Source organism: Osmerus mordax, chromosome 13 (assembly GCF_038355195.1).
Source record: "Osmerus mordax isolate fOsmMor3 chromosome 13, fOsmMor3.pri, whole genome shotgun sequence".
Classification (NCBI taxonomy): Eukaryota; Metazoa; Chordata; class Actinopteri; order Osmeriformes; family Osmeridae; genus Osmerus; species Osmerus mordax.
In genome coordinates, this window is record NC_090062.1 from 10,994,819 (window position 1) to 11,019,463 (window position 24,645).

At 43.4% G+C, this 24,645-nt stretch overlaps 4 protein-coding genes across 7 annotated transcripts; 1 reads left to right on the plus strand and 3 right to left on the minus strand.

The window, feature by feature from the left end:
• Positions 1–557: 557 nt before the first annotated feature.
• Positions 558–8,170, minus strand: LOC136954987 (transcription factor E2F4-like). 3 transcript variants are annotated; one of them, XM_067248526.1, is made up of 12 exons: positions 7,810–8,170; positions 5,872–5,909; positions 5,265–5,729; positions 4,302–4,411; positions 4,063–4,224; positions 3,867–3,910; positions 3,671–3,735; positions 2,891–3,161; positions 2,651–2,761; positions 2,202–2,249; positions 1,997–2,041; positions 558–1,860 (listed from the first exon to the last, which is right to left on the minus strand). In XM_067248526.1, exons 3-12 carry the CDS (start codon positions 5,412–5,414, stop codon positions 1,745–1,747), a joined length of 1,122 nt encoding a protein of 373 aa, XP_067104627.1. In that variant the 5' UTR covers positions 5,415–5,729; positions 5,872–5,909; positions 7,810–8,170; the 3' UTR covers positions 558–1,744. The 3 variants fall into 3 exon arrangements, with proteins under 3 accessions (XP_067104627.1, XP_067104629.1, XP_067104628.1); XM_067248528.1 differs by lacking the exon at positions 7,810–8,170 and having other exon boundaries at positions 4,308–4,411; positions 5,872–6,098; XM_067248527.1 differs by lacking the exon at positions 7,810–8,170 and having other exon boundaries at positions 2,651–2,758; positions 5,872–6,098.
• Positions 8,171–8,264: 94 nt separating this feature from the next.
• Positions 8,265–12,128, plus strand: si:ch211-122f10.4 (cathepsin A-like). Its single transcript, XM_067248523.1, has 11 exons — positions 8,265–8,585; positions 8,926–9,037; positions 9,247–9,384; positions 9,707–9,865; positions 9,995–10,086; positions 10,196–10,280; positions 10,399–10,551; positions 10,758–10,921; positions 11,187–11,349; positions 11,470–11,559; positions 11,685–12,128. Exons 1-11 carry the CDS (start codon positions 8,398–8,400, stop codon positions 11,766–11,768), a joined length of 1,428 nt encoding a protein of 475 aa, XP_067104624.1. The 5' UTR covers positions 8,265–8,397; the 3' UTR covers positions 11,769–12,128.
• A 154-nt stretch (positions 12,129–12,282) lies between these two features.
• slc38a7 (solute carrier family 38 member 7) lies at positions 12,283–18,536 on the minus strand. Of its 2 annotated transcripts, none has more exons than XM_067248524.1 (13): positions 18,506–18,536; positions 18,252–18,317; positions 16,585–17,092; positions 16,212–16,265; positions 15,956–16,100; positions 15,178–15,322; positions 14,943–15,041; positions 14,764–14,821; positions 14,458–14,572; positions 14,173–14,320; positions 13,860–14,059; positions 13,715–13,766; positions 12,283–13,599 (listed from the first exon to the last, which is right to left on the minus strand). In XM_067248524.1, exons 3-13 carry the CDS (start codon positions 16,837–16,839, stop codon positions 13,491–13,493), a joined length of 1,380 nt encoding a protein of 459 aa, XP_067104625.1. In that variant the 5' UTR covers positions 16,840–17,092; positions 18,252–18,317; positions 18,506–18,536; the 3' UTR covers positions 12,283–13,490. The 2 variants fall into 2 exon arrangements, with proteins under 2 accessions (XP_067104625.1, XP_067104626.1); XM_067248525.1 differs by having other exon boundaries at positions 18,252–18,314; positions 18,506–18,532.
• A 4,137-nt stretch (positions 18,537–22,673) lies between these two features.
• si:ch73-167i17.6 (regulator of G-protein signaling 9-binding protein) lies at positions 22,674–24,645 on the minus strand. The gene has a single exon (XM_067249389.1). It carries the CDS (start codon positions 24,079–24,081, stop codon positions 23,350–23,352), a length of 732 nt encoding a protein of 243 aa, XP_067105490.1. The 5' UTR covers positions 24,082–24,645; the 3' UTR covers positions 22,674–23,349.

The window sequence follows — 24,645 nt, forward strand, 5'->3', positions numbered from 1 at the left end:
ATGACAGATAAACTAGCACTAAAACCTGCTAACTGTCAATCAGGAATTCCTATTTGAATGGCGACGGCAGAGGTAAAAGGGCTTATATTATCTTATTTGATCTTACACCATATTGCTTTATCACATCATCATGCTGTTAGCTTCTGCTTAGATCACTATATATATAGAAATTTGTATCAATTAAATGAAACTATATTACCCTATCCAGGTCGTTTAGAGGGTTTGTGGCATTCAGCTGCAGAATATTGCCTATAAACGGCAGCGGACGCGGTCCGGGCGGGAAGCCGACAGGCCTGCGAATCGTAATGAGAAAGAGGAGGAGAAAGAAGAGACACAGCAGCACCACTGACCCCAACATGGTTACTATGTTGACAACTGTTTTGGACGTGTTTATTCAGTGCTTCAATATTTATAGAGCACCAAGCAAGCAAGCGCACACAGATGCACAACAATGACATTGCAGTATTAACTGTACTTAGTAATTTAAGTAATAATAAACTAAAAGTAATAAACTAATTAATTTGCTTTATTAGTCAAAAACGAGAATGACATTTTTGAAATATTTCTCAAAAGAAATAAGTGGTTATTTTTATTATTAAATCGAATCAAGTGATGCAACAAAGTCTAAAAAAAACAAAACCAGTTATCATTGTAGAACTGAAGAACAGGGACTTTTCATAAAACGAACATTCCCTCAGCCTCTGCAGCAACATATGTATTATCTGCAGGTCTTACACAGAGAAGGTTAAGTCAGATGAGCACAGTGCTGTGGTTGCAAAACGTTCAACACAGTGAGATGCATGTTAGGGTGTTTATCAGCATCATACATAAACTACATATAGAAATGGCTGAAATTGAATAATAATTTTGGTATATTACAGCAATTATTTCTCACACACCAACCTTCTCTCCCTCCAAACACATTTTAAATGAACAAAATATTCTATTTTAAAGTAGCTAATATGAAACATCATGATAATCATTTACATATGTCTTCTTTCAGTCAAAGTACTTACAGTCTTGCAAGACAAGGCTAAACTCATTTATCAGTACATATGCATCATGCTGACCCTGTACAGTGTACTGACCCTGGTGAAAGATGATATATTATATACAATATAAATGACCACGCTGAAAAACATGGGACCCTGTATAAGACTGCTGATCATATGTATTCCACCTGAGTTCTCTGGCACATTTGTTAACACCATAGATTGCCCCCAGATAAACTGGTTCTTTGCTTGCTGTGACATTCGGTCGCCATCTAGTGGACATGGAAAGAAACTGCACCACTTGACATCAAAAGAAAAAAAAACACTTGAGCTTTGCAGTGTCATGTAGTTTTACTACAGTTTAACTGTCAATATACAGTTCCTTGTATATTGTCTATGGTAGCAGTAAAAAACTGGCATTTCATTGCCCCCTCCCCATCCTAGTGCAAGGACATGTGAAAACATATTTTCAGCTTTATAATAGCTTATCTGTAATGACAATAGTACAAATAAACAAACAGCCAATAAGATGGATGCTTGTTTACAAAAACTTGTCCTTTTAAGGTGTTAACTGAAAACTGAAACTTTACAAAGATTAAAAGAATAGTATAAAAATTGTCCAGACAAAAAAGGGTCCGTCAAAATCGCTTATATAAGAACACTCTAAAAATAGATCAATTATCTGTAACAAAAAAAAAAAAGTGATAAATTGATTCTTAAAAAAATATTTTTCACCCAGAAGGGTTTAAAGGTCAGAGGTTGAGTATGGGGATGTCAAAGAGGTCACAGAGACCCTCACTTTCATCCAGGTTATAGATATAGTCACAGTCTCCTGGTGGAGGAGAGAGGCGAAGAAGAGGAGAGAAGACTGGAAGACAAAGAGACAGGAAAAATAGGTAAGACACAGATAAAAACATAACCATATCTACAGTGTATAACAATATATGTATATAAATTACTAAAATCCTTATGATGGAAAACAACGTGATTATATCATCACTCACCTTCAGATGCCATGAGCTCTTCCAATAGATCTGCACTCACTATTTCTGGAGAGAGAGACAGAGTGGGAGAATGAGAGATGGGGAGAGAGAGAATGAGAGTGTAGAGGAAGAGGGAGAGAGAGACATAATACATATAATGAAATAGGAAATGCAGCACATCAGAAAAATGATATACCAGGTGTAACCACACCACACTTTTCTCTACCTTTGGTTGCGTCAAACACATCAGAGAAGTCTTTGGAGAAATCAAGCACTGAAACGAAAAAACATAAAAAAAGACCAAACCATCATGAAGTACCAAATGATATACCAGGAGTAGAAAGCCTGCCCTACACTACGAACAATACCCCAAAATACACCAACATCTGGCGCACACACTCAAGATCTCTGACTGAAGTATAACAGGGCCTTGTGAGCCCCCTGGCAGATGCTTCCTGTGTAACAGGGCATTGGGGTTGACAACAGTTAGACAGTGGAAACAGTAATTGGGTCAAAACGGGTATGCTAACTAGACAGATGAACTGTGTGTGTATGAGATGACACAAACCGTTAGTGCAGCAGCCCAGTGCCAAGATACCCAGCTGGCCTTCTCTCTCACACACACACACAGTCATAGCAAGTAAGAAATGTTTAACTGAAAACAAGATAACCTACAGTCAGTTGTGGTAGGTTCCTTATAAGGAGAGTTGTTGACCAATGAGGTTGACGACTGAAGAGTCTGGGTGTCCAACGAGAGGGTCTGTGTGTTTGAGTTGGTGGTCTCTGCTGAGAACAAGATAGAAGACAGAGAACGTGAGAATAAGGGAAAGAAAGACACAGAGTAGGACATGTTCCACTTGAGGCTTTGCAGGTACTCTTGATTTTTGGACTGTTAACATTCTCCTGGTGCCATACCTCTTGTTTTAGGGTTGGTCTTGCTAGTGGTCTGAACAGCGGCTACATTCTGGCTGCTGTCTGTTGCCCTAGTCCGGTTGGGTTTGGCCGTCTTTGCAGTTGCACCTGCAGAGGCCACTGCTGTTTCGGCGTTCTGAAGCATGTCCTCAGGGGGCGGGACTGGGACCACCGTGGGGGCGGGGTTAACAGGATCTTTGTTGATGAGCAGAACGTCTATGGGTCCAGCGGTGCTTTTCAGATGGATCTGGTACTTTCCCTTACCATTGACAACCTAGGATGATCAAACAAAAGCACTTTTTAAACAGAGAATCATGACAAACCATTATCATGCCGGCTTTGTTTGTTAAGACTAAACCAAGCCAGCATGGTGCTGCCCCATGTGTAATCTTAGATAGCATGCCGGCATTCTGGAATCAGAGGAACACAGATGTTGATTCAGTACTGTGATTAACTTGACTTGGACTGATTGAGAAGAATTCTAAGAACAGCCATCAGTGGAAGTGCGTGAGAAAGAGGGACAGTAGAAGGAGGTGGAGGAGGAGAAAGAGGGACAGTAGAAGGAGGTGGAGGAGGAGAAAGAGGGACAGTAGAAGGAGGTGGAGGAAGAGAAAGAGGGACAGTAGAAGGAGGTGGAGGAGGAGAAAGAGGGACAGTAGAAGGAGGTGAAGGAGGAAAAAGAGGGACAGTAGAAGGAGGGGGAGGAGGATAAAGAGGGACAGTAGAAGGAGGTGAAGGAGGAAAAAGAGGGACAGTAGAAGGAAGAGGAGGTTCTGGACTTACAGTGGCAGGTATGGGCACTTCCAGCTGAGTTCCAGATGGAGCTCGAACAGCCAGGAGGGTTTTCCCTGAGGAGAGACAGAGAGAGGGACCGTCCTTACAGGCAACATTCACCAGGGATCTCCCTCACAAACCCCACAGGACTCAACAGGAGAGATACAGAGAGAACCAGGAAGAGAGATGGATGGGGGAAGTATACCTTTGAAGCAGTTGCAGATGTCCTCATGGTTCACGTAGGCTAGAGTTAGTCAGAGTCAAGGTCTGGAGCTAAGAGCCATTACAGGGTTAGCAGAAATATGAGACTGTGTGCCAGTCAGGGAGCTGGGACACAGCAAGTTAGGCTTCTAGGCAAATGTGCGTGTATACGCCTGCATGTGTGAGCGTAGTAAGGATATGGCATGTTGTGCGAGTCCTCCGTCACGTTCTTGAGGCTTTGCTGGACCCACACCCTCTGACGGTCTAGCTCATGTTCCTTCTTCTCCAGATCGTCCAGCTCCGACTTCAGGTCTACAAGCCGATCACCGATCTCCCGTGTGTTACAGCCCGGACCCACACCTCTGTTAGACAAAGAACACAGTGTTTAAACACAACACACACAAACGCACGCACATGCACACACCCTCTCTCTACGCACTTCCACTGAATGCTGTTCTTGGACTTCTTCTCAATCAGTCCAATGCCCTCCAGCACGTTGGTGATGTCATAGATGCGTCTCTTCTGTCGGACAGCCAGAGTGTCTGCAGCCTGCAGAGAAGAAGCAGGAAGACACCTTGTTACTCCATGTGACTCTCTCTTCCTCTCCCTTTGTCTCTTTCTTTCTTCATCTCTTTTTCTCTCTCTCCGTCCACTGTATCTTTCCCTCTATCTGTCTCTTGGTCTCTCTTCCCATCTCTCCCCCTCCACCTCTCTCCAACACACACAACCTTGTAAAGATACTTTTCTTCTGGGGTGCTCCACCAGGAAGGAGGCCTCATCCAATGTGGATTTCTAGAACTGTCAAATCACAGGGGTCAGAGAGGTCTGTCAGCCAATTACTGGATGGGTCACAGCCCTCTTAGCCAATAAAAGGAGAGGTCAAAACCCTATGAGAAAATCAGAGGGGGGTACCAAAGACCTAGACAATAATGACAGACCATGACATAGCCACCCACTGAAGAAAGACTTCCTAAGACTTAACCTAAGCGCTCTAGCTCCATCCCTTTCTACTCATCCAGAAAATTCTTACTGGCAAAGAAAATGAGGCGTGCTTCCACTCTCTGCTTGCCAATTTAGTTCCGATTAAATCCTTTCTAGTAAAAGCCATACAAATACTTTGGCTAATGGAATATAAAACTTAACAGCATTGTCCTCTAACACTTCTTCTCATCAGTCAAATACTTTAATAAAACGTGCAAAGGAACTTTAGTAAAGAGGAATTGTGCAACGTTTAACACCCAATGATGCCATACTGTTCTGCAGCTAAAAGCACCACAGTTACTTTTGGGATTTTTGCATATTACTCAATTGATCAAGCTGCGGATCCGAGCTTAGTGCAAGCTATCTGATTTGGTGACGAACTAGCATCATAAATTCAGACATTTGAAGCGAGATCACTCACTACTTTCAGATCCAGCACACCGTCCTTGGCCTCTTGCAGTAACGTTACGAACTTGGTCGTGAGCAGGCCGAGACTCCTCTCGTGCCTCATCGCTGGAGTCTGTCCATCTGACATGGTCTCGAGCTCGGTTCGGCTCACCTCCACCTCCATGGTGTACCGTCTGGGCCGACTGCTACTAGAACGGGGCTTGTTTATGCTATTTCTGACCAGCACAAGCCTAAACTAGCTATTTGGCTTCTCAGGTGGCAGACCGTGAACTGGCACGGTCCTTCTGTTGAAACTTAAGAGTTGCAAAATCGTGGCTGTGTTTATTACAGTGCCTGTCTGGGATCGGTCCGCTTGGTGTTCCCGTGACAAGCCACTGCAGCCAGCTGCAGCCAGTCGATAAAACAGACAGATACTCCAACGTTGTATCTACAGCCGTTAGGGGCGCGCTGCTCGGTTGATTTGAAGTGTAGGGAGTATCTGCGAAAAGAAGACGGCCAGCACCCACGGGTGAAAACGCACCGTATTCTTTAAGATTTCACAATATACGAAGATATCTTTAGTTCGCTAGATATGTGTGGAGCTACAATAGCTAATTTAAGCAAGCAAACTTGGAACTTACTGCAACTGTTCCTTGCAATCCCAAAACCGGCCTCGCTTCTGGATTAGGGTAATGACAAAAAGAACTGCCTTAACATGCGGTTCAAATACAATTTGAATACAGTCGATTAATGGCGACCTCCGTTTTAGGTGAAGGCGATATGCAATTTAAAAACTCCCTCCAACTGCATCTGTCACCCAACAGTCACGGCTACGTCTTCCTTCCTTCCTCTTCATCCAGAAAACAAGACGACGAACACGAATGGCTGTCGGCAGCTCAGATCTCGTGCTCAGCCAATAGAATGACGCCTGTTCTAAGGGAGCGTCTCTATTTTATTTTTTACAACACACAGAAGGATGTCCTTTAACACAAATAAACCTGTGTCTGTTTTTCCATGCAAATAAATGGGAGCTATAGGCTATATCAATGAGTACATAGATATACGTTGCATTAATGTGGACATAGACATAGGTTTGGCCTACTAAAGGTACCTTTATGATGGTTTGGCCATGATCCATCAAGAGTTGGTTTGTTGGTCAACCGTGCTTTTTAACTTTCTTTATGACTGCATTGTCTGTTCGGAGCTTTAAGTGAGGATTGTTATTTAGTTTGTGCTTGAGATAATACAAAGCTATCAGGACTGAAATGATTTCTGCCATTGTCAGTGTGATTTTGCTAGCATGTGTATGAGAAAGAGAGTGAGTGTGTATACTTATCCATGCGAGTTGGGATTTGGGTACTAAATACTGCAGGTCATGCTGGACATGTAATGGTCAACTGCACAGAAGGGAATGTGCTGGGTCGAAGGACCGGAGCTTTCCTTCTATCCAAAATTACCAACTGACCTATTTCTGTCCACCATGGTTACCAGCCCACAAAGGGGTCTTCCCAGGAGGTCCAGACTGGACAGTGAGGTCTGTGGTGGCCCATCCTATAGGGGAGCGTCCCCCAACTCCACACCCCACACACCCCCACCCTACCAGAACATCAGGAGGATGCAACCATTCCAGTTAAGGAGCAAGGTCCAAACACAGCAAACACTAAGTACCAGCAATCTGGTCTGGACACTATAAGCTTAAGGTGATCATAATAGTATGTGGTAAGACTCAGACTAAGTTATATTAGTATACTAGGAGGGGTGCACTTGACTGGAGAGACTAAACCCTGATATAAAGGGTGTGTAACAAGAGAGACAGGAGAGAGATGCACTTGGGTCTCTGTGGCAGCTATATGCTATGAATGCACAATCACTCACATGAAAGCCTACAGCTCTCTGTCCCTGTCCAGCGTTAGGAGAGGGACAGAGGTCATTGTTTGGTGGACAATGGGCTAACGGTGCCCAGGACGCCCCTCTATGCATGTGGCCTCCAGGAGAGGATGAGGCAGGGGGGAAGGAGTGTCCAGACTACAGCCATCCATACCCTCTTCCTCCTCCTCCCAGTGCCAGAATAAAAATTTCCCATACCCTTTCAGACAAAAGCATAATGTAAAAGCGTCTTCCTCTTATGATATGTAAGAGCCGAGAATGAAGGTTGAAGACAGTTAAAATGAGAGAGGGTGAGTAAGGGGGGTGAAGGAGGGAACCATAGTTTCTGTGATCTTCCCAAAACTGCTGGGGGTGACTAATAGCCAAAGACAGGGAGACAACACACAGTAACAATTAATTCACACACACACACACACACACACTCATTCAAACAGTCTGACAACTGCATGCTGAGGGAGAAAGAGTCACTCTGTCCCTCCATTCTCTCAAGGCAAAGCTATGGGACAAGCTTACCATGAAAGAGAGAGAGAGATTCTGTAGCACTATAGCGTAACCCCACAGGTCACAGTCAGACCTAGAAGCTTAATAATAGTGCAAATGCACACACTCAACACACATCTCATAACAGCCAGGTCTGTCGATACTAAAATATCCTATTTTGAAAGATTGTCTTAAACATGCCTGATACTCACTTATTTTTCTTAAATCTTTTTTCTTTTTTACTTATATTGCTGTTTTTCCTTTCAGACAGGCCTCCCCAACATTTGACCACACCCAAGAACAACAACTAATGCATTATGTACATTTTGTACAATAAAGGCACGTTGTTTTCTCAGTTAAGTAACATCAAAGTCCGATGCAATTTTGACTTTATAAGGTAGCGCAATGTAAGAATGTATCCATCCCATTAAGCCCACTCGCTTTTTGAGCATTTTTTTTCTCTTCTGAATTCTGCAGATCTTATATCACCTAATAATGTAAACTACTCCACATATTCTCTGTCATCGTAAAAATATTTTGATAATAATAAACCCGACAAGTTATCCATAGCTACTGCGTACGGTTATATTAAGAGTAGTCTATGTAATGACCGCGGGGACACAACCGTGCGCAAAATGATAGAAGCCACGTAATAGAATCACGTGACGGGCAGAGGAACCAGGCTGAAGTCATATGACCTCCCTTGTCTGACTACAAGATGAGTGCATGAGATAGAAGTTTGCGTTTCAGACAGGGAAAGTCACTGGAATCAGGTCTGTGTATTATTTTTCTGACTTTAAATGAAAACCCTAACCTCCGGTATGTTTTGGTGTTTTGCCGTGTATATCCTCGCTGTGTCTTGGCCCCCCACATGGGCACAGTACGCTCCGGACGAGGTGACTATGCTGCCTGGGATGTCTTTCAAACCAAACTACCAACAATGGTCTGGTTATCTGAAAGCTAGCCCCGGGAAATACCTTCACTATTGGTAAGTTGTTACTTGCAGGACGAAGGCTATTAGATATCAGTGTAAATGAGAGGTTATTTTGCAAACGCACAACTGTTTGTACTTCCTTGTTGACTTCCTCGAAGCCAAAAGAGTAGCTTCACAATATGTCCAGGGTGATGTGCCGTGGACATTTTCACCATGATATATATATATATAAAACGGTATGCCTCGTCAAGGCAGGTTCTCCAAACGCTCTGTTTAAAATCTCTCATATATAATAAAGGTGCTTTGTATGAATGTGGAATCCTTAGTTTTACAAACGCCTGCTCTTCCAGCCACCCTCATACCCCCTACACCTCCTGTTCCCATGCTCCCTCAGGTTTGTGACTTCCCAGAGGGACCCACTGAAAGATCCCCTGGTGCTGTGGCTGAACGGAGGCCCAGGATGCAGCTCGCTGGACGGGTTCCTATCAGAGAATGGCCCCTTCCATGTAAGCAGTGTAGCAGAGTGACCCTGTCTGCCACCAGAAGTGCCGAAATATGGATGTCTAAATCGTGTTAGTCTAATTGATGGGAAGTTAAATCTCTCACACACATATGCAGAAACACCATGTATTGGGTATCTTTTTTTTTGTACGCTGTTCAAAATGTTGATTGTGAAGGATGTGAACATACTGAATGTTGTCTGTTTCTGACTCAGGTGAATGATGATGGTGCCACTTTGTATGAGAACGAATTCAGCTGGAATAAGATTGCCAACATCCTGTACCTGGAGTCTCCAGCTGGTGTGGGCTACTCTTACTCTGACGACAAGGTGTACAAAACAGATGATGATCAGGTAAGAACTCACTTGTGTTTAAGGATCAGAGATTCTCAAGACTATAGTCCCATAGCCATATTCTGTTAATATAGACCCTTCTTCCCTATATAAATCACAGATCTTGCATCTGAAGATTGGTGATGGCTGTATAGCAAACCAAATTTTTGTACCTACCTAGTTGAGGTTTGATCATAGATTGCGAGGAAGGTTATATTTCAAGATAATCCTAACTAAAAAGTGGTTTCTGACAGTAGACCTGGGATCTAGTATGGCAGCTTTAGCAAACGTATTTGCTAAGTATTATTATTTGATTAATTTATTATTTATCCTTGACTTCCAGGTTGCAGATGACAACTACCTGGCCTTGGAGAGCTTCTTTGCTAAGTTCCCAAACTTCACCCAGAACGAATTCTTCATCTTCGGAGAGAGTTACGGTGGGATCTACGCCCCAACTCTTAGTTTGCGTGTGGCTACTGGGACGGCCAAGGTCAACTTTAAGGTGAGAGGAGGTTTAGCAAACTGTTCTGTGCACATTCAGCATGGGTTGATAGTATGTTCCAGCCTCATGTATAATTATGTAAAAACATGTGTGTTGTGTTTGACTGTGATGACCCCTGTATATTCCCAGGGGTTTTCCGTGGGTAACGGTCTTAGTAGCTTCAACCTGAATGACCAGTCCTTGATATATTTTGGTTACTACCATGGCCTCTTTGGAGAGGAGTAAGTAAAACACACACTTAGCTGCACCTATAAATGTCCTATGAGTGTGGTGTCCATTAGTACAATGAATTTGTAATTCCCAACCCACTTTCTTTCCTTCAATTTGCAGATTGTGGCATGATCTAAACACCAACTGCTGTGACAAACAAGGCTGTAACTTTTACAATAACAGTCGGGACACCTGCACGACAATGGTATAAATCAACTCCTTTACAGTTTGGATTTGCTTACACAACAGTAGCAGAATAACAGACCAAACCTGCTGCCTCACCTTTACTGGATTGCTTTTTGCCTCTTTAAACTCCATTTCAGTTGGGTCAAGCCTTCAGCATAATTTACCAGTCCGGACTAAATGAGTATGCACTGTACCTGGATTGTGCAGGAGGTGTCAAGTCTCATAAAGGCTATGAGAGAAGCATGCACCATCTCTTCAGGAATTACAGGAAAGACTGGGAGACCTACCAGGTAACCTCCCTCCTGTGGACACATGTGGTATTACCTAACATAAGCTATTGCTGTGGATTTCAAACATATTTTTTTAGCTCATTGTATGATTTCAACTGGTTATAATGTAGGGATTATTCCCTACAACTAATTTCCTTTTGTAAAGGACACAAAATAACAGGCTTGAGGGTTATATGTTTGTTAATGTTGTCATTTTGTGTCGTTAGTTGTTGAAGTTTACATCTCCAGTGTCAGCCCCGGCTTCTATCATCTCGCTGGGGGAGGTCCCTCCCTGCATCAACAGCACTGCTCAGATGAACTGGCTAAACAGGGGTGATGTGAGGAAGGCTCTTCACATTCCTGACACTCTGCCTCCTTGGGACATCTGCAGGTAAACTGAATTACCCACAACTCGACATTACCCACCACGCCCCACATAAACCGGAAATGCTAGATACTGGCTCATCTCATGGCCCAACTCATCACTGCCCTTTCTACTGGTGTACTAGAGTAGTTACAGTAGGACACTAGCCTACAATGTTTTCTCGAATGTAGTTTTCTACACCATCTTTAACCAATTCAGTACTATTATATCCAGGATCTTAAAATAGTGAGACAAAGAAAGTTCACCTCAGTGTCTCTGTCTGCTTGTGTAGTGATGAAGTTGGGAACCAGTACACCAACCTGTACCCCACAGTGAAGGATGTGTACCTGAAGCTGCTGTCTGTGGGCCTCCGGGCTCTGGTCTACAACGGAGACACTGACATGGCCTGCAACTTCCTGGGAGACCAGTGGTTCGTGGAGCAGCTGGGGCAGAAGGTCAGGCTGCTATGGGTTATGTCATGTTGTTTGGACGGTAAAGTCAATGGATGGGAGAAACTATAGACTTTGGATATTTTCTGCCTACTTTACAGTAGAAGTGTTTCTGTTGTCTTGTAGGAAACCACCAAGTATCAGAGTTGGATCTTTGATAACCAGATTGCCGGCTTTTACCAGCAGTTTAGCAACCTCACCTTCCTGACTGTAAAGGTAAGGCCTGACTATTAGTAGGGTAACATGCTGTTAATTGTCAGATAAAGTGATCTAATTGAGGTGCATCCCTCAGTTGTCAATGAGCGAACAGTGTTCCAATTCCACTGTTGTCCCTGTTTCAGGGTGCTGGTCACATGGTGCCTCAGTGGGCTCCAGGCCCTGCCCTGCACATGTTTCAGGCCTTCATCACAAACGGATCCTACTGAGCATGCTCCAGAGCTTACTTCCTGTGACATCACGGCACCTGTCAATGGTCAAGGACATGGCTCTGTCCCTCAGGGAACAGATTATGATGGGATAGAAATGTACAGTTGGGATTAAGTAAACCACTTTATCACATTCAAAAACAGTGGAGGTTTCTGGGGTGTGCTCAGTCCTGGGCATTGTTTTGGTAACCCTACAACCTACTGTTTGTCACTGAGCAAAACAGTCCTGTGGTGAAGTGTGGTGTTTGAAACCGTGCCTTTACTCAGATGTTTCTTTCAAATCAGCACTTTAATAACACCGTACTTTTTATGATCGTTTTGAAATTGTAATAAATACTTGCATTACAACCATGAAAATCATTATTGGTTGATTTATTTGGGTGGAAATATAGGATGACTGGAGCGTTGATAATCGATTTGGAAATGTACACAATAGTTTATGAAGGAATCTAAAGATTGAAAACTAATTCCATTTCTCAGCCACCATGAGATGGCTATCCAGACCAGGATCCTGTTGAGAATAATTGAACCACAGTACAAATATATATTTATACATATCCACAAAGGCTGACATGTTTTAATGAGGTTGGGAAGGACCATAACAACAATGACAAGTACAGTTTGATCACAAGCTCTGTCAAAGACGGTTAAACATGTTTCTGTACAAAAGTATGTCAAAAGCTGAGGTATCGCTACGATTATCTCTGTGGGAGACGGAAATGGTGTAATGACGTGGAATAAAACCAGTGAAAGATTTACACAGGAGCTTGAACTTTCATCACAACAATGATCCATTGCAGAGGACTTAATTACTAGATGGCTTATTGATCCAAACAGTTACTTCTTATTATGGTTACAAGTGAGAATAATAGCATTCATCTAAACAATTCATTGCATTTCAAGCGTTTCCAGTCTCATTCAAGTCAAGATAAAACCATAACTGCTGTACTAGGAACAACTCCTTTCAACTTGATTTATTTGTATCCCTTACCACTCTGTACATCTTTGAAAAATAAAAACATTTCTTTTGAAACCAGGTCCAAAGCAAATAAGTCTGTCCAAGAGTTTAAGAAAAGTATTAAATTATACAGTCCTGATTATCTTGCCACATTATTACACGTGATTGTTGGCTGCGATCTCAGGCTGCCTCTGTTAAATCACTGGAATTACTCAAGTACTATAAACGAAATATATTTGGCAGTAAACTTAAAACGGAACCCCTTAAAATTAGTGTCAGTGAGAGAGGCCTCCAGGTCATCTACTGCTGGCCAGCTGAACTAGTGTCAGGGAGGTCCTCCACACCTGAGCTCAGGTAAACAGGAAGTGGGTGTGACGCCATGTAGAGCATGCTGGGCCTGATTCAGTCAGATAGTGGTCAAATCTAGACTGCAAAACCGAGGCTAAAAAACATCTAAACCATAATTAAAAAATTGGCATTGGGATCTAAAAAAGACACAATGTGTTTCCATTCAATAGGTCCCTTGTCATTGGTCACTCTTTGCGCCCTGTCGAGTCAGAGGGCTCCATGGCTGAGGAACAGGACAGGCCATGCTGCATGCAGAAGAGGCCTTTATAAGGAGCCTCACGAAGGGTCGAAGCTCATGTGTGCATTGGATCCCCAACATCCTGCTAAGTTAAAAAAGACAGTGAAGACCTGTTCCTCCCCCCTCCTCCTCCCCCTCCTTCCCCTCCTCCTCTTGACAAGACTCCTCTGGCTCCCTATTAGCTGTGGTTGTTGATGTCTTGGTAGATGGCATTGGCAGTGGTCTGGCCAAAGATGAACGCTCCGATGGTAACCATGACAACACCATAAACCACCATCCCATGCCAGCTGTGAGTAGAAGAGGTTAAGAGGCATTAAGAGAATCCCCTTAATCGACCATGGGAACATCATGGTCCCAACAACTGCAGTTCAACTGATGTCAGTAGATGGGGTCTGATCTTACCTCGCTGATCTGTTCTCCGTCTCTGACAGTTTGGCCTGGATCAGACAGAGACCTTGAAAAGTGCACACACCATGTTTACAGCCGTTAAAAACATGAGTACGACAGCCGCATCGACAAGAAACAACCAAGACGATGATTATGATACCTGGAAAGACAAAGATGAAGCAGGCAGCGAGCCCTCCAATGAGGGCGATGACGCGGCCAATGTCGGGGATGAAGAGGGCGAGGATGAGGGTGATTGTGAACCACAGCAGCGTCTGCAGGACCCTGCGCCTCTGCTCACGACGCACGCACAGCTCCACCTGCTCGCCATGGAAACGCAGCCAGAGCCCCTCCAGCACAGCCCTGGAGAGATAAGAAACCACTTTTCTTGACGAACCCTAAAAACTCGGGATACCAGCAACCATCCTCACAGCGGTGACTGTATACACAGGATACAAGGCGTTCCAGAGTCTCACCTGCCACAGAAGTGCAGGATGGGATAGGAGGTGACGACGCAGACCACGATGAAGGCTCGTGCGATGGCCACTGCAATGTCATTCGGAGGATATGACATCAGAACATCTTGGCTGACATTCGAGCCAAAGGACAGGAAGCCACACACGCCTAAAGGGGAGATCACAATAACTGTTCTATAGCAACAGACCCGTGTGTTCCAAATATGTTTCTACTATTCATAATATAAGTCAGCCCCGGCCCCCCACTCCACACACATTACACACACAACACAAACACACACAGACCTGTGCCAGTGTAGACAAAGAGGCAGATGATCATGCCAAAAGTCACTACACCTCCCCAAGGCTTGATCTCACTCCTGCTCATGCTGTTAAACACAGGCACACTGCTGACATGACACTGCCATGTGGAGGATAGAACGGGAGGGAATGAAAGAAAGAGGGAGAGGGAAGGAGGGAGAGTTTAGGACAAAAAGACAGTACCTCCGAATTCTCATCGATTCTCACCTAACGCTTATTATGTTACATTACATGTACATCCTTACAACTATTCTCAAAATATTAAAAGACAAACACATTACAAACAGGTACCTGGAAGCCAAAGCATATGGTGGGGATGGCATTGAGCACTGCAGTCCAGGAGGATGGGCTGTAAAACCAACACAAGCTCATCAGCACATGAAAAGCATGATAGGATTTGTAGCTCCTGTCTACATTTGGTGAATTTGCTACGGTGCACAATACTCAAATCTGTACTTGTGTAAGGTCACCTGGTTGGGATGTATCCTGGAGTCATTTCCTTATCCGGCCAGATGTACTTGACGATGACAACAATGGTGACATACCAGGTTCCCACAACACTCAAAGCACTACAGACAAAACAATGCACAGTCAAAGTAGGGCCTAATGTTGCAGTAAAATTACATGCAGTTCAAAGAGTGAAAGGATGTTTCCAGAGGCTTAAAGCACAAGACTGAAACTGTGGTTGGATGAGGAAGGGTTTACCTAGCGTATTTCTGGAAGCCTATCTCTTTGGGGATGGAGAGAGGAAGGATCACTAGAACGCCAGTGACCACGATGGTGAACTTGCGGTCGGTGTACCAGGTTTTACTGACCACACTCTCAGGATCATGGGCCATGGCCGCTATCACTATGGAAACACAGAAAGGAAGATGAACAGGCTTTGTTTGAAATTTGATGGAACAACAGTGAATAGGTGACAACAAAGGCCTCTCCACACAGCTGTCTGCCCCCCAGCAAGTTCAGATCTGTGACTCCTCAAAGGAAGAAAGGCTGCATGGAGGGAAGTTAGGTGAGACGGGAAGATGAAGAACTCAGAAAAGAGCAGAGATGAAAACCCGGAGGTAGAAAGAGACAGGAGCATGGGCAGGCAGATTCATCATCATATACTGAGTAACAACTACTCACTTCACTTTTAATAGTAACTATTGACCTACCCATGGGTCATAGTCCATGTATGCAAGCATACCCAAAGAATGTTTCCGCTTACTGTCAGCACTTTTGATGTCATATGACATCAGTCATTTTCAGACAGCTGAACCACTGACTTTATGTCCCCCTCACCCTAAGCCAGGCATTTCCCTTAACTCCAATGATATGACCTAATATCTTCCACACTCTAGCCAAATACTACTTAACTTCATAGCTTAATCACTAACTCACACCACAGCCAGCACTGAGGGTTAGCTACAGTATGAGCAGGGTTATGCAGAGTCTGGAAAACGACAATGCTTTTACTTTTACTTTATCATTTTACACTCACATCTGTCCAGCTGGTCTCCGATGACGATGAAGAAAGCAATGCAGGTGCCGAAGGTGTAAACAGCGATGGCGACCTCACAGATGACCCCCATGACCTTCCCACACGAGGCTCTCACAACCTCCTGATAGGTGCTCTCGTTACTGACCTAGAGATGGAAGAGAGAGAGGAATGGAAGGAATGAATAGAGGGAGAAAAGAGAGGAACTGATGAAGTAAAACAGTGTGTGTGGGGGACAGAAAGGGTGCCCAACACTCACCTGAGAGCAGTACGCCAGGATTACCAGTCCACTGATGATGAATGTCAGCATAAACTGAAAACGTGCAAGGGAAACAGGAAGTGTTACAATGATGGCGCCTCTCGCTTCCCCCTAGATTGTCTACACACACATTGCTGTGGTCAAATTCTTACATGCAAGCAATATGAGAAAAACATGGATATGAGCAATAATATATCAAAAGGCTTGCATTGTTCACTTCTAACTATGAACTTCTATGTGCCAGTGAGGGCACCATAAATTAATGAATGAATAATGAATAGAAGTCATAAAAGTCCTTTTAGATCTGATTCTACATGGTCCTCCAGAGTAAGATAGTAGCTTCTAGGGGTTCTGGGCTACAAGATGCTCTCACCATCTGGAGAACCACACCCGCTGTCACTCCTCCCGCCATGTAGAAGGCAGCGGGGAAGTTTAGAAGCCCCGCCCCGAGTGCCGCGTTGACCACAATGAAGACCGCCCCAATGGAGGACACCCCTCCGCTCCTGTCCCGGGTTGCCTCCATTTGCCGTATAGACTCCACACTTGGACTCTGCAGTAGCCATGCTCTTTCACCCGAGTCCTCGCTCCCTGTGGCACCCCAGTCTGCCACGTCACTGTTAATTGCCATAGGATACCACCCAGTTGGGAGTTACACTCCAACCCCACTGACTATTGTCCTTCGTAGGGCTTGCTATCCACTATCAAAGAGCCAGGGGGAGGTGGATGGGAGAGATCAGGTCCATAGACAAGGGGTCCAGTTGCAGCTTAAGATCTGAGGAACTCAGGCTGTAAACCTCCGAGGACACGGGAGGTGAGGTGCTCTGAGTCTTGGTATGTATCGTCTTCAAGGAAGGGGAGGAAGCCGTGTGTCTTTCTAGGACCTGCAATGACAAGACAGAAGAATTTGTAGTAGAAGAAAAACTGACCAGGCCCTTTCATGCCCCACTTTAATAACCTTTAACAACCCCATCTCTGAGTGAAAGCTTCTATGTAAGCTGGGGGAGTCAGGTGGCTGAGCGGTGAGGGAGTCGGACTAGTAATCCGAAGGTTGCCAGTTCGATTCCCGGTCATGCCAACTGACGTTGTGTCCTTGGGCAAGGCACTTCACCCTACTTGCCTCGGGGGAATGTCCCTGTACTTACTGTAAGTCGCTCTGGATAAGAGCGTCTGCTAAATGACTAAATGTAAATGTAAATGTAAGCTATAACACAGGCCTTCTCCGCTACACATACCAGTCGAGTCAAGGCTCTTTGAGAGTGCACCCTGTGTCGCCGATTGACCCCCTTACACCTGGCTGTGAACATGTCATAATAACCTCCAGAGATACCTTACCAGTCCCCACAAGACTTTGGAAAATAAATGTTCCCCTTGACATGGCAACAAACAGAATAACCTATTCAGAATATGAATAATGTTGCCTTCGGTGACTCCTAAAGAACGAAGCAGCAGCACTTGTAATAGGAGGTTACATGTTCACTCACAGAGCAGACGTCGGACAGGTGACCTGTGAGATCCTACAAGTGAGGCTGACATGTTATCACTGTGATTGAATCACGAACAGAACCTCTGCATGCCTGGTTCTCACAGGCATATAAGCCTGTCAATATAGATATTTGAAATACACGGAAACACTCAATACCTACCATACGCACAACACAAAATTGTATCTTACTGTCTTCAGAATTGTTTATAGCAGATGGCATTCTTGATTAGCTTAGATTTTTGACACCTCCAGACAGCTAAGCAGATGTAACGTTACAAGCTCACAAGAGAAATTCCCCTGAATGGTAGAATAAAAAATTGAGGTCGCACCGCTGGAATATTCCTGGCAACACGGACAGCTGATTAAATCACCGCTGTTGATGGCTCACGAGCGCGCTAATGTTAGCCTGCAGTCACTAAACATCAATGTCCGTAGCTACAAAGACGAAAAACTTCCTAGTCCCATTTCTTTCATGTGATTTTCACAAGTGTATATGTCTGGTTTGAAAATAAATGGAGGACAATTAAATAATACATACAATGTTCTTCTTATATTACCTTTCTGTTACTCCCATTCAGTCTGTTTGTGTTTTGGCTGCACCCGCACGCGCAGTCCGATACCTGCTGAACAAGCAATGAGGCATGTGATGTGTGTACACTCGTTTTGTATTAGACAGAGCGCCGATAGCCAACAGTTGGGAGGAGTATGGGCTCACTGATTTAATCAACAACTACAATCGACACATGGAATATCCCGTAGTTTTCACCATCTAATCCTTCTAACTATCAGGTTAAACTTGTTATTTACTCACATATTTCTGTTTTAAAATAGGATGGTCACCCAATCCAAACTCCGAGTGTCGGCCCAGATCTGGGTGGCCTCAGTTGAAAATAATTGCTAACGTGTTGATCACATGGTATTGCGTTGTTGTGACCGTTGAGCATTTTGGGAATTAGAGTTTACGCGAAGAACCCGCCTTCATGCCACTGCTTTTTTTATTTTATGGTGGATGGTTCTCACCGGTAAAATAGTTCTTATTGTTGTCTATGTTATATCAAGAGGCATTTTCTTAATATTGTATAACAAAAAAAAATATAAGGCATAAAATAAGAAATATGACCGTACAAAACTAATTTATTTTCAAGATGCAATGCTTGTGGTTAGGTCATTGAACATTGACAAGTTTTCACTCTATGTAGCCTAGTTGGGCTTTTGATTGTTTTTTTATTAATGGGCCACGGTAATTAGGATACAATCAATCTTCACATAGGGTAGTCCAATCAAATCCAACAATTTTTTTTTTGTATTGGCCTTTTTACAAACAGTATAACAGAGTACTTAACAGTTCATTGTTACCCATAAATTCCATTAACAACAATAAAATAATTCGGCCAAAGGTGAGAAGTAGTAGGCCTAATAGTCTTTCCGATCAGCCTTCATTCGGATTTCCAACCTAAACTTTCAAAGAAGACTTTAAAGAAACTTGAATTAAATAATGGATTTCCTGATCTGCCACACTTTACTTTAGGGGACCTTTCTCTTCCTCCTTTCCTTTCATTTGTGAGTTTAATTTCAATGCTACCTCAGCTAAAAATAAATCCAGCCTGGCTTGCAACCATAGTAACAAGCTTCCTGCTAGTTTTACTTCAATTAAGGGAGCCCCCATCAAACAGCCGTGGGACGATCCTCCTTCACAGTGGGGGCATGCATGTCTATGGTAGGAGCGCAGCAGGACTTTCCACCACTGCCGCTCAGGGGTGTCCCCTCATAGCAGTGTCCCTAATGCCAAATTAATGACAGTAAAAATAATCGCTTAAAAGAAACCTGTCAGATTGGTTGTTCCCTGTGTCTTTCATTAGTCTACTCATTGTTTATTCATTATTTTGATTATAAGGGAATGCTCCCTTCATGTTGTGCTGCAACATTATGTGACAGCATTCATGGCAGGATAAATGGGTATGTTTAGAATTTTATGTACTCTAGTTAATCCACCTATTATAAACCATATTTGATGTTCATATTCGATCTTCGTGTTTGGTGTTCTTATTCATGAACGTCAATATGACGGAATCTAAACTTGATGACTTACAAACTGAATGTGATTGACCATTTTGTATTCCATGGTCAATAGCAATGTATATCTGGGGAAACCTGTCATCATTGTAATGCAGTCCAGTTCTTTCAAGTTTCACAGACAAGAGCTCTCAAGATGCTATATAGAGCTAGATTGAGTGCAATCAGAGAGGATGAGGCTGGAAAGGATTGGCACAGTTTCAAATAATGATGGTCTGTCTGGTGATTGCTGCAAGACAGGTCCATGGGTTTAAAGTAGAGAAAAATAATAACTTAAGTTACAACTATAAATATTTAATATCCCTAGTCCTGCGAGGCAATGTTCTCTGTGTATAAATCTCTCAACAAGGCCCACATTAATATGACTACAATTGGTGAGCTAGATTTCCTGGACTAGTCTCACCACTTCCCATGTAAACTGAACAATGCAAATATCCTTCACCCTCAGTTGTGTAAACCTAGTTTGTTTAGAATATCTTTCACCCTCTATTGTACAGCCATCAGCCCTCCAGTTTAGACTTTTATGATGCATTACATTTGTGGAGTGTATAAGACCACACTTATGTTGGAAATTTGGGACAGAATGATGACCAAGATTTGGTGGAGGGACTTTAGAACAACATCTGTTACAGTAAGCATTAAAGATGGCCTGATGAATCATTTTCTAGAGGCTCTCATGAATAAAAGATCAGTCTGAAAGGCCAAGCCTCTCACCCCAACCCCCATGGACTGTCATTGATCAGCTTTCTCTCATTGTTCATCCGTTCGACCAGTTAAAGAGGACTATATCTATGTCTGATCCTTATGTGCTCTTGTGCTTATTTAAGGTGGATGCATGTCACCATCTGCCTCACTCCTCCCTTCCTCACCCATCCCACTCACCCATCTGGGAGCATGTGTGGGCAAGTGAGTAGGTGGATGGGAGTGTGTGTGTGTGGGGGGGGGTGTTGGGGTGGGGGGGTGAAGCGGATGAAATTGCGCTGCAGACTCAGTGCTGTTGCAGAGGTGCTCTGGATGGTCTCCATGGCAACAGGCTTGTGTTGTAGGATGTGCATGGTACCTACCTGTTTTGTCCAGATGTGAGGATTTCTACAGGGAATCCACCCCCCCCCCCCCGCCTAACTTAACACCCCCCCCCTCCAAAAAATCACACACACCCCACCACACACAACCAACACATGGAAAATAACCCTGGAGAGAAATAAAGGTATGTTCATTGAAGTGTTTGATGTCACAGTTAGCAAATGCAAGAAAATAATCTGGAAGTTGCATGTAAGGTTTGGCACACAAAGCTTTGGAACTCCTTGAGCAGTGTTTTCATACCTTGAGGGAAACACCATAAAGTGACAGGTTTCGAAAAGCTTATTCCTTATTTAATACAAATCTCTTTCTGCAGTGGTCATGTTTAATTAATTACCTTTATATTTTTGGATATCCAGGATGCGCCAGGCTCTCAATGGGTGTAAACCTGTTATGAATACCAAGTGGTTGTGACTCATTGGTAAAAAGCTTAATGTCTGTGTGATAATGAACAGAAAAACAAAATTCAACCCATTCATTTATAATGACAGTGTGACTGTGTAATGTGTCTGATTTTGTCTGGATGACAGCACCCCTTCTCTCTGAGAATGATTAACATTAACCATTTTTACAGTCTTTCATGTTATTTCCTCCGGGAAGTTACGGTCCAGACAAAAGAGAATCAGGAAGGAGATTTATTGTAAGGTATGTCCTAAACGTATTAGAAATTCAGTTATTTGTGAATCTGACTATGCCTATAGTGAACAAAAGGCAAGAATAATACATTTGAATGAACCTGCGGTTGTGCATTGTTTGCTACATATTTTGCTCCACAGGAGAACCTGCAATTCCCTGTGGTGTAATTTTCACATGCATGAAGCTGGAGACTTCCTGTAACCCAGCACCTCATCCGAGATCCTCTCTGTAGCTCCCTTGGCTCGTGCATTACAGTACTTGTTAAACAGTTAGACTGAATTTGACAAATGATCCTTTCACCTCCATATTTGGCCTCAAGGCAGAAAATACACAACAAGGAGCACTGCCCACATCAATCAATTAGGTTCTTAAAAACCTTCTTGAAGTTATCAAAGATATTTCTACTCTATATCGCTACTGAATAGTTGCACTTTGATCTTGCCTCTCACTGAGCTAAATTGGTCTGATAATCTGTGTACTGACATTTGGTCTCCTTACACTTGATTAAGTGTTAGTCTCTTTTTATCATATCTGCTTCCCTCTCTCCTAATCTTCTAATCCCACTTTCTCACCTCCCTCTCCAGACCTCTCTCAGCCTGCGGGAACTCAGGCCATGCACCAACACCAAGAGTCAACTTCAACCTACTGTCTTTAGATCTCTTTAAAGATACTTAAAACTAACCACATTAGGAGACCATTGTAATGTCAATTGAAACCAAAAGGTTTGAGGTGCATCTTAAAAAAAAAAACTATTAGACTCCTTTCAAATGAAATAATAATGATAAAATCATGATTTAATTCATGAAAATGAACTGAGTAGATATTTATGTATTAAAGTAAACAGTTACATAAGGGTTGATATTATGCCATAATTTTTTACATTCAAGTTAGACTTTTGAAACATGAGTCTGTGCGTGATCATTTTATTATAATAAATATACTCCATTGTATGTACACTATTTGAAACAGTAGTACACTGTACAGTATTTACAAACCCACTATGCAACTCTTGCACTGTGTACATTCACTGCTCGAAGCTCCCCAGACATAATCGAACAAGCATGTCTTTAGATGCATTGTGAACATCTGAGAATGTGACTGTTTCTGGAAGTCGCTTTGGATAAAAGCGCTAAAAGTCGCTTTGGATAAAAGCGTCTGCTAAATGCGTAAATGTAAATGTAAATGCAATGTTTCCATAGAATGGCATAACACATCTATAAGTGTAGTTAAGAATGCTGCTGTCTTATCAAGTTAGTGAAAATGTGTTTGGAAACACTGACAAATATTCTAGAATAAATGTATGCTTAACCTGCTATAAATCTGCATTGACAATGCCAAGCGGAAAAAAATGATGCCTTATTTCGCCAATTTTATTGGACAGCGCCACGACGGTAAAAATGTTGTCAACCGAGCATTTATGCGTATGAGGTTTTTCCATTCGGATTAAGACAATGCCTACGTTATTCAAACATTAGCAGTAGACACTCATTGTTTTTTTTTTATTTTTATTTTTTTTTTTTTTACATTCATTAACTTACCACAACTACCTGTAAGCTACCTTAGGTATTACTTAAACCACGCTCATTGTCGCATGGAGCAATACTCTCAAGTGATTACCTCATTGACAATTACGTCTATGACAATGTAGCTACCAAAGCCACAGAACACATTCTGCAAGCCTCTACGAGACTGATCAGCCCAGTATGTCCCGTTAGATTCCAAAACATCATACCGTTCTCCCCGGTGGAGACGCTGAACTCTTTGCCTCCTACAGTGGTGTTCCCCTGGACACATTGACTGACTAGTGTTCATCAGGAAATGTTGTTTGTGTGTTGCTGTCTGTAAATCAACATTTTAATTTCCGATTCAAAGGTTAATTACTAAGTATCCTAGAAGACCAGCAATTAATAGAATAGCCATGAAAATAATCCCTGCAAAAATTCTCATGACGCCACCTTCTCCTTCCACCCCGTGTTCTTTGGGTTCTTCTTCGCATATGGAGATGACCCCCACGGACGAGTTTCCCACACTGAGACTGGACTTCAGCTCTGCGCCCGCCTCTTGCTTTGCTTCAACCGCCCAGGGCGCCACTTGTACCTTCATTTCCATCTCTTCCATCATCTGCCCCACCTGCGTGATCTCGGCCTGCAGCTCTTTCAGGTCCGCCGTATCGATGTTGGCGTCTGCCTCGTACTTCATGTTCTGCACGCTCATGGCGCGGGCCGCCACGGTGGTGGTGCTGCCTGTCATCCCGGTCTGGATGAGGTGTCTTGTCGGGACTTTTAGGGGGAATTCCTGCCCGATCTCCAGGGATCTCTTCATGTCCACTTCCAGCAGCTCCATGCTGCTCGAGAACAACACCCATAACCGTTCGTATTCTGCCCGGTCTTCTTTGCTGATGGTCTTGTCTTTGAGCAGTGCTGTCAGTTTAGTCCTGTTTGCCACCGCAAGCTCCTGGGCCTTTTTTCGGGTCTTCTTCAGCTCTTCACGCAGATTCTGTGAATCCGAGGTGCTGCCCAAAGCGACGACCAAGTGTCTGTAGCAGGCAGTCACTTTGTTCAGAGCATCTAGCATGGTTTTGCACTCGTCTTTGCCCATGGTTCCTTATTATATGTGGTATTTATCAGCACAACAATAGGAAACTGTATCAATATATCAATGATGCGTAATAGAGATTGTGACCCGCGCGATGCTGATCTCAACAAGGTCTTTTTTTAGTTTCCACTGGAGATCACCAGCCATACAAATCCACTCAGCGCACTCGTCACAGCAAATTCCTCTCTATCCATGTTCTTTCCTGTCTATGGTCAGAGTCGAGAGGCTTAGATATGAATGGATCCTGTAAATGGATTTACCTTGGCGCTTTCACGTTGGAGATTAGTCCACTGCATAGATAACAGACCAACATCCAAAACGGTTACTTGTTCTTCTGGAACGTGAAATAGTCATACACATCGGAACAATGTTTTTTGGGTTGATTCAGCCACAGGTGTCACAAATCAGCGGCTAAACTCCGAGTGGGGAATAAATAGTACAGCTCAGCTTTTCACAAGCATAAACGAAAGTCCATTCATGTGTTCTTATCCGCGCCTGATTGACGATGATGTTAAAAGTCAGCTATCAGAGCACAAGAGATTGGCCCATCTTGGCAATTGAAATGAA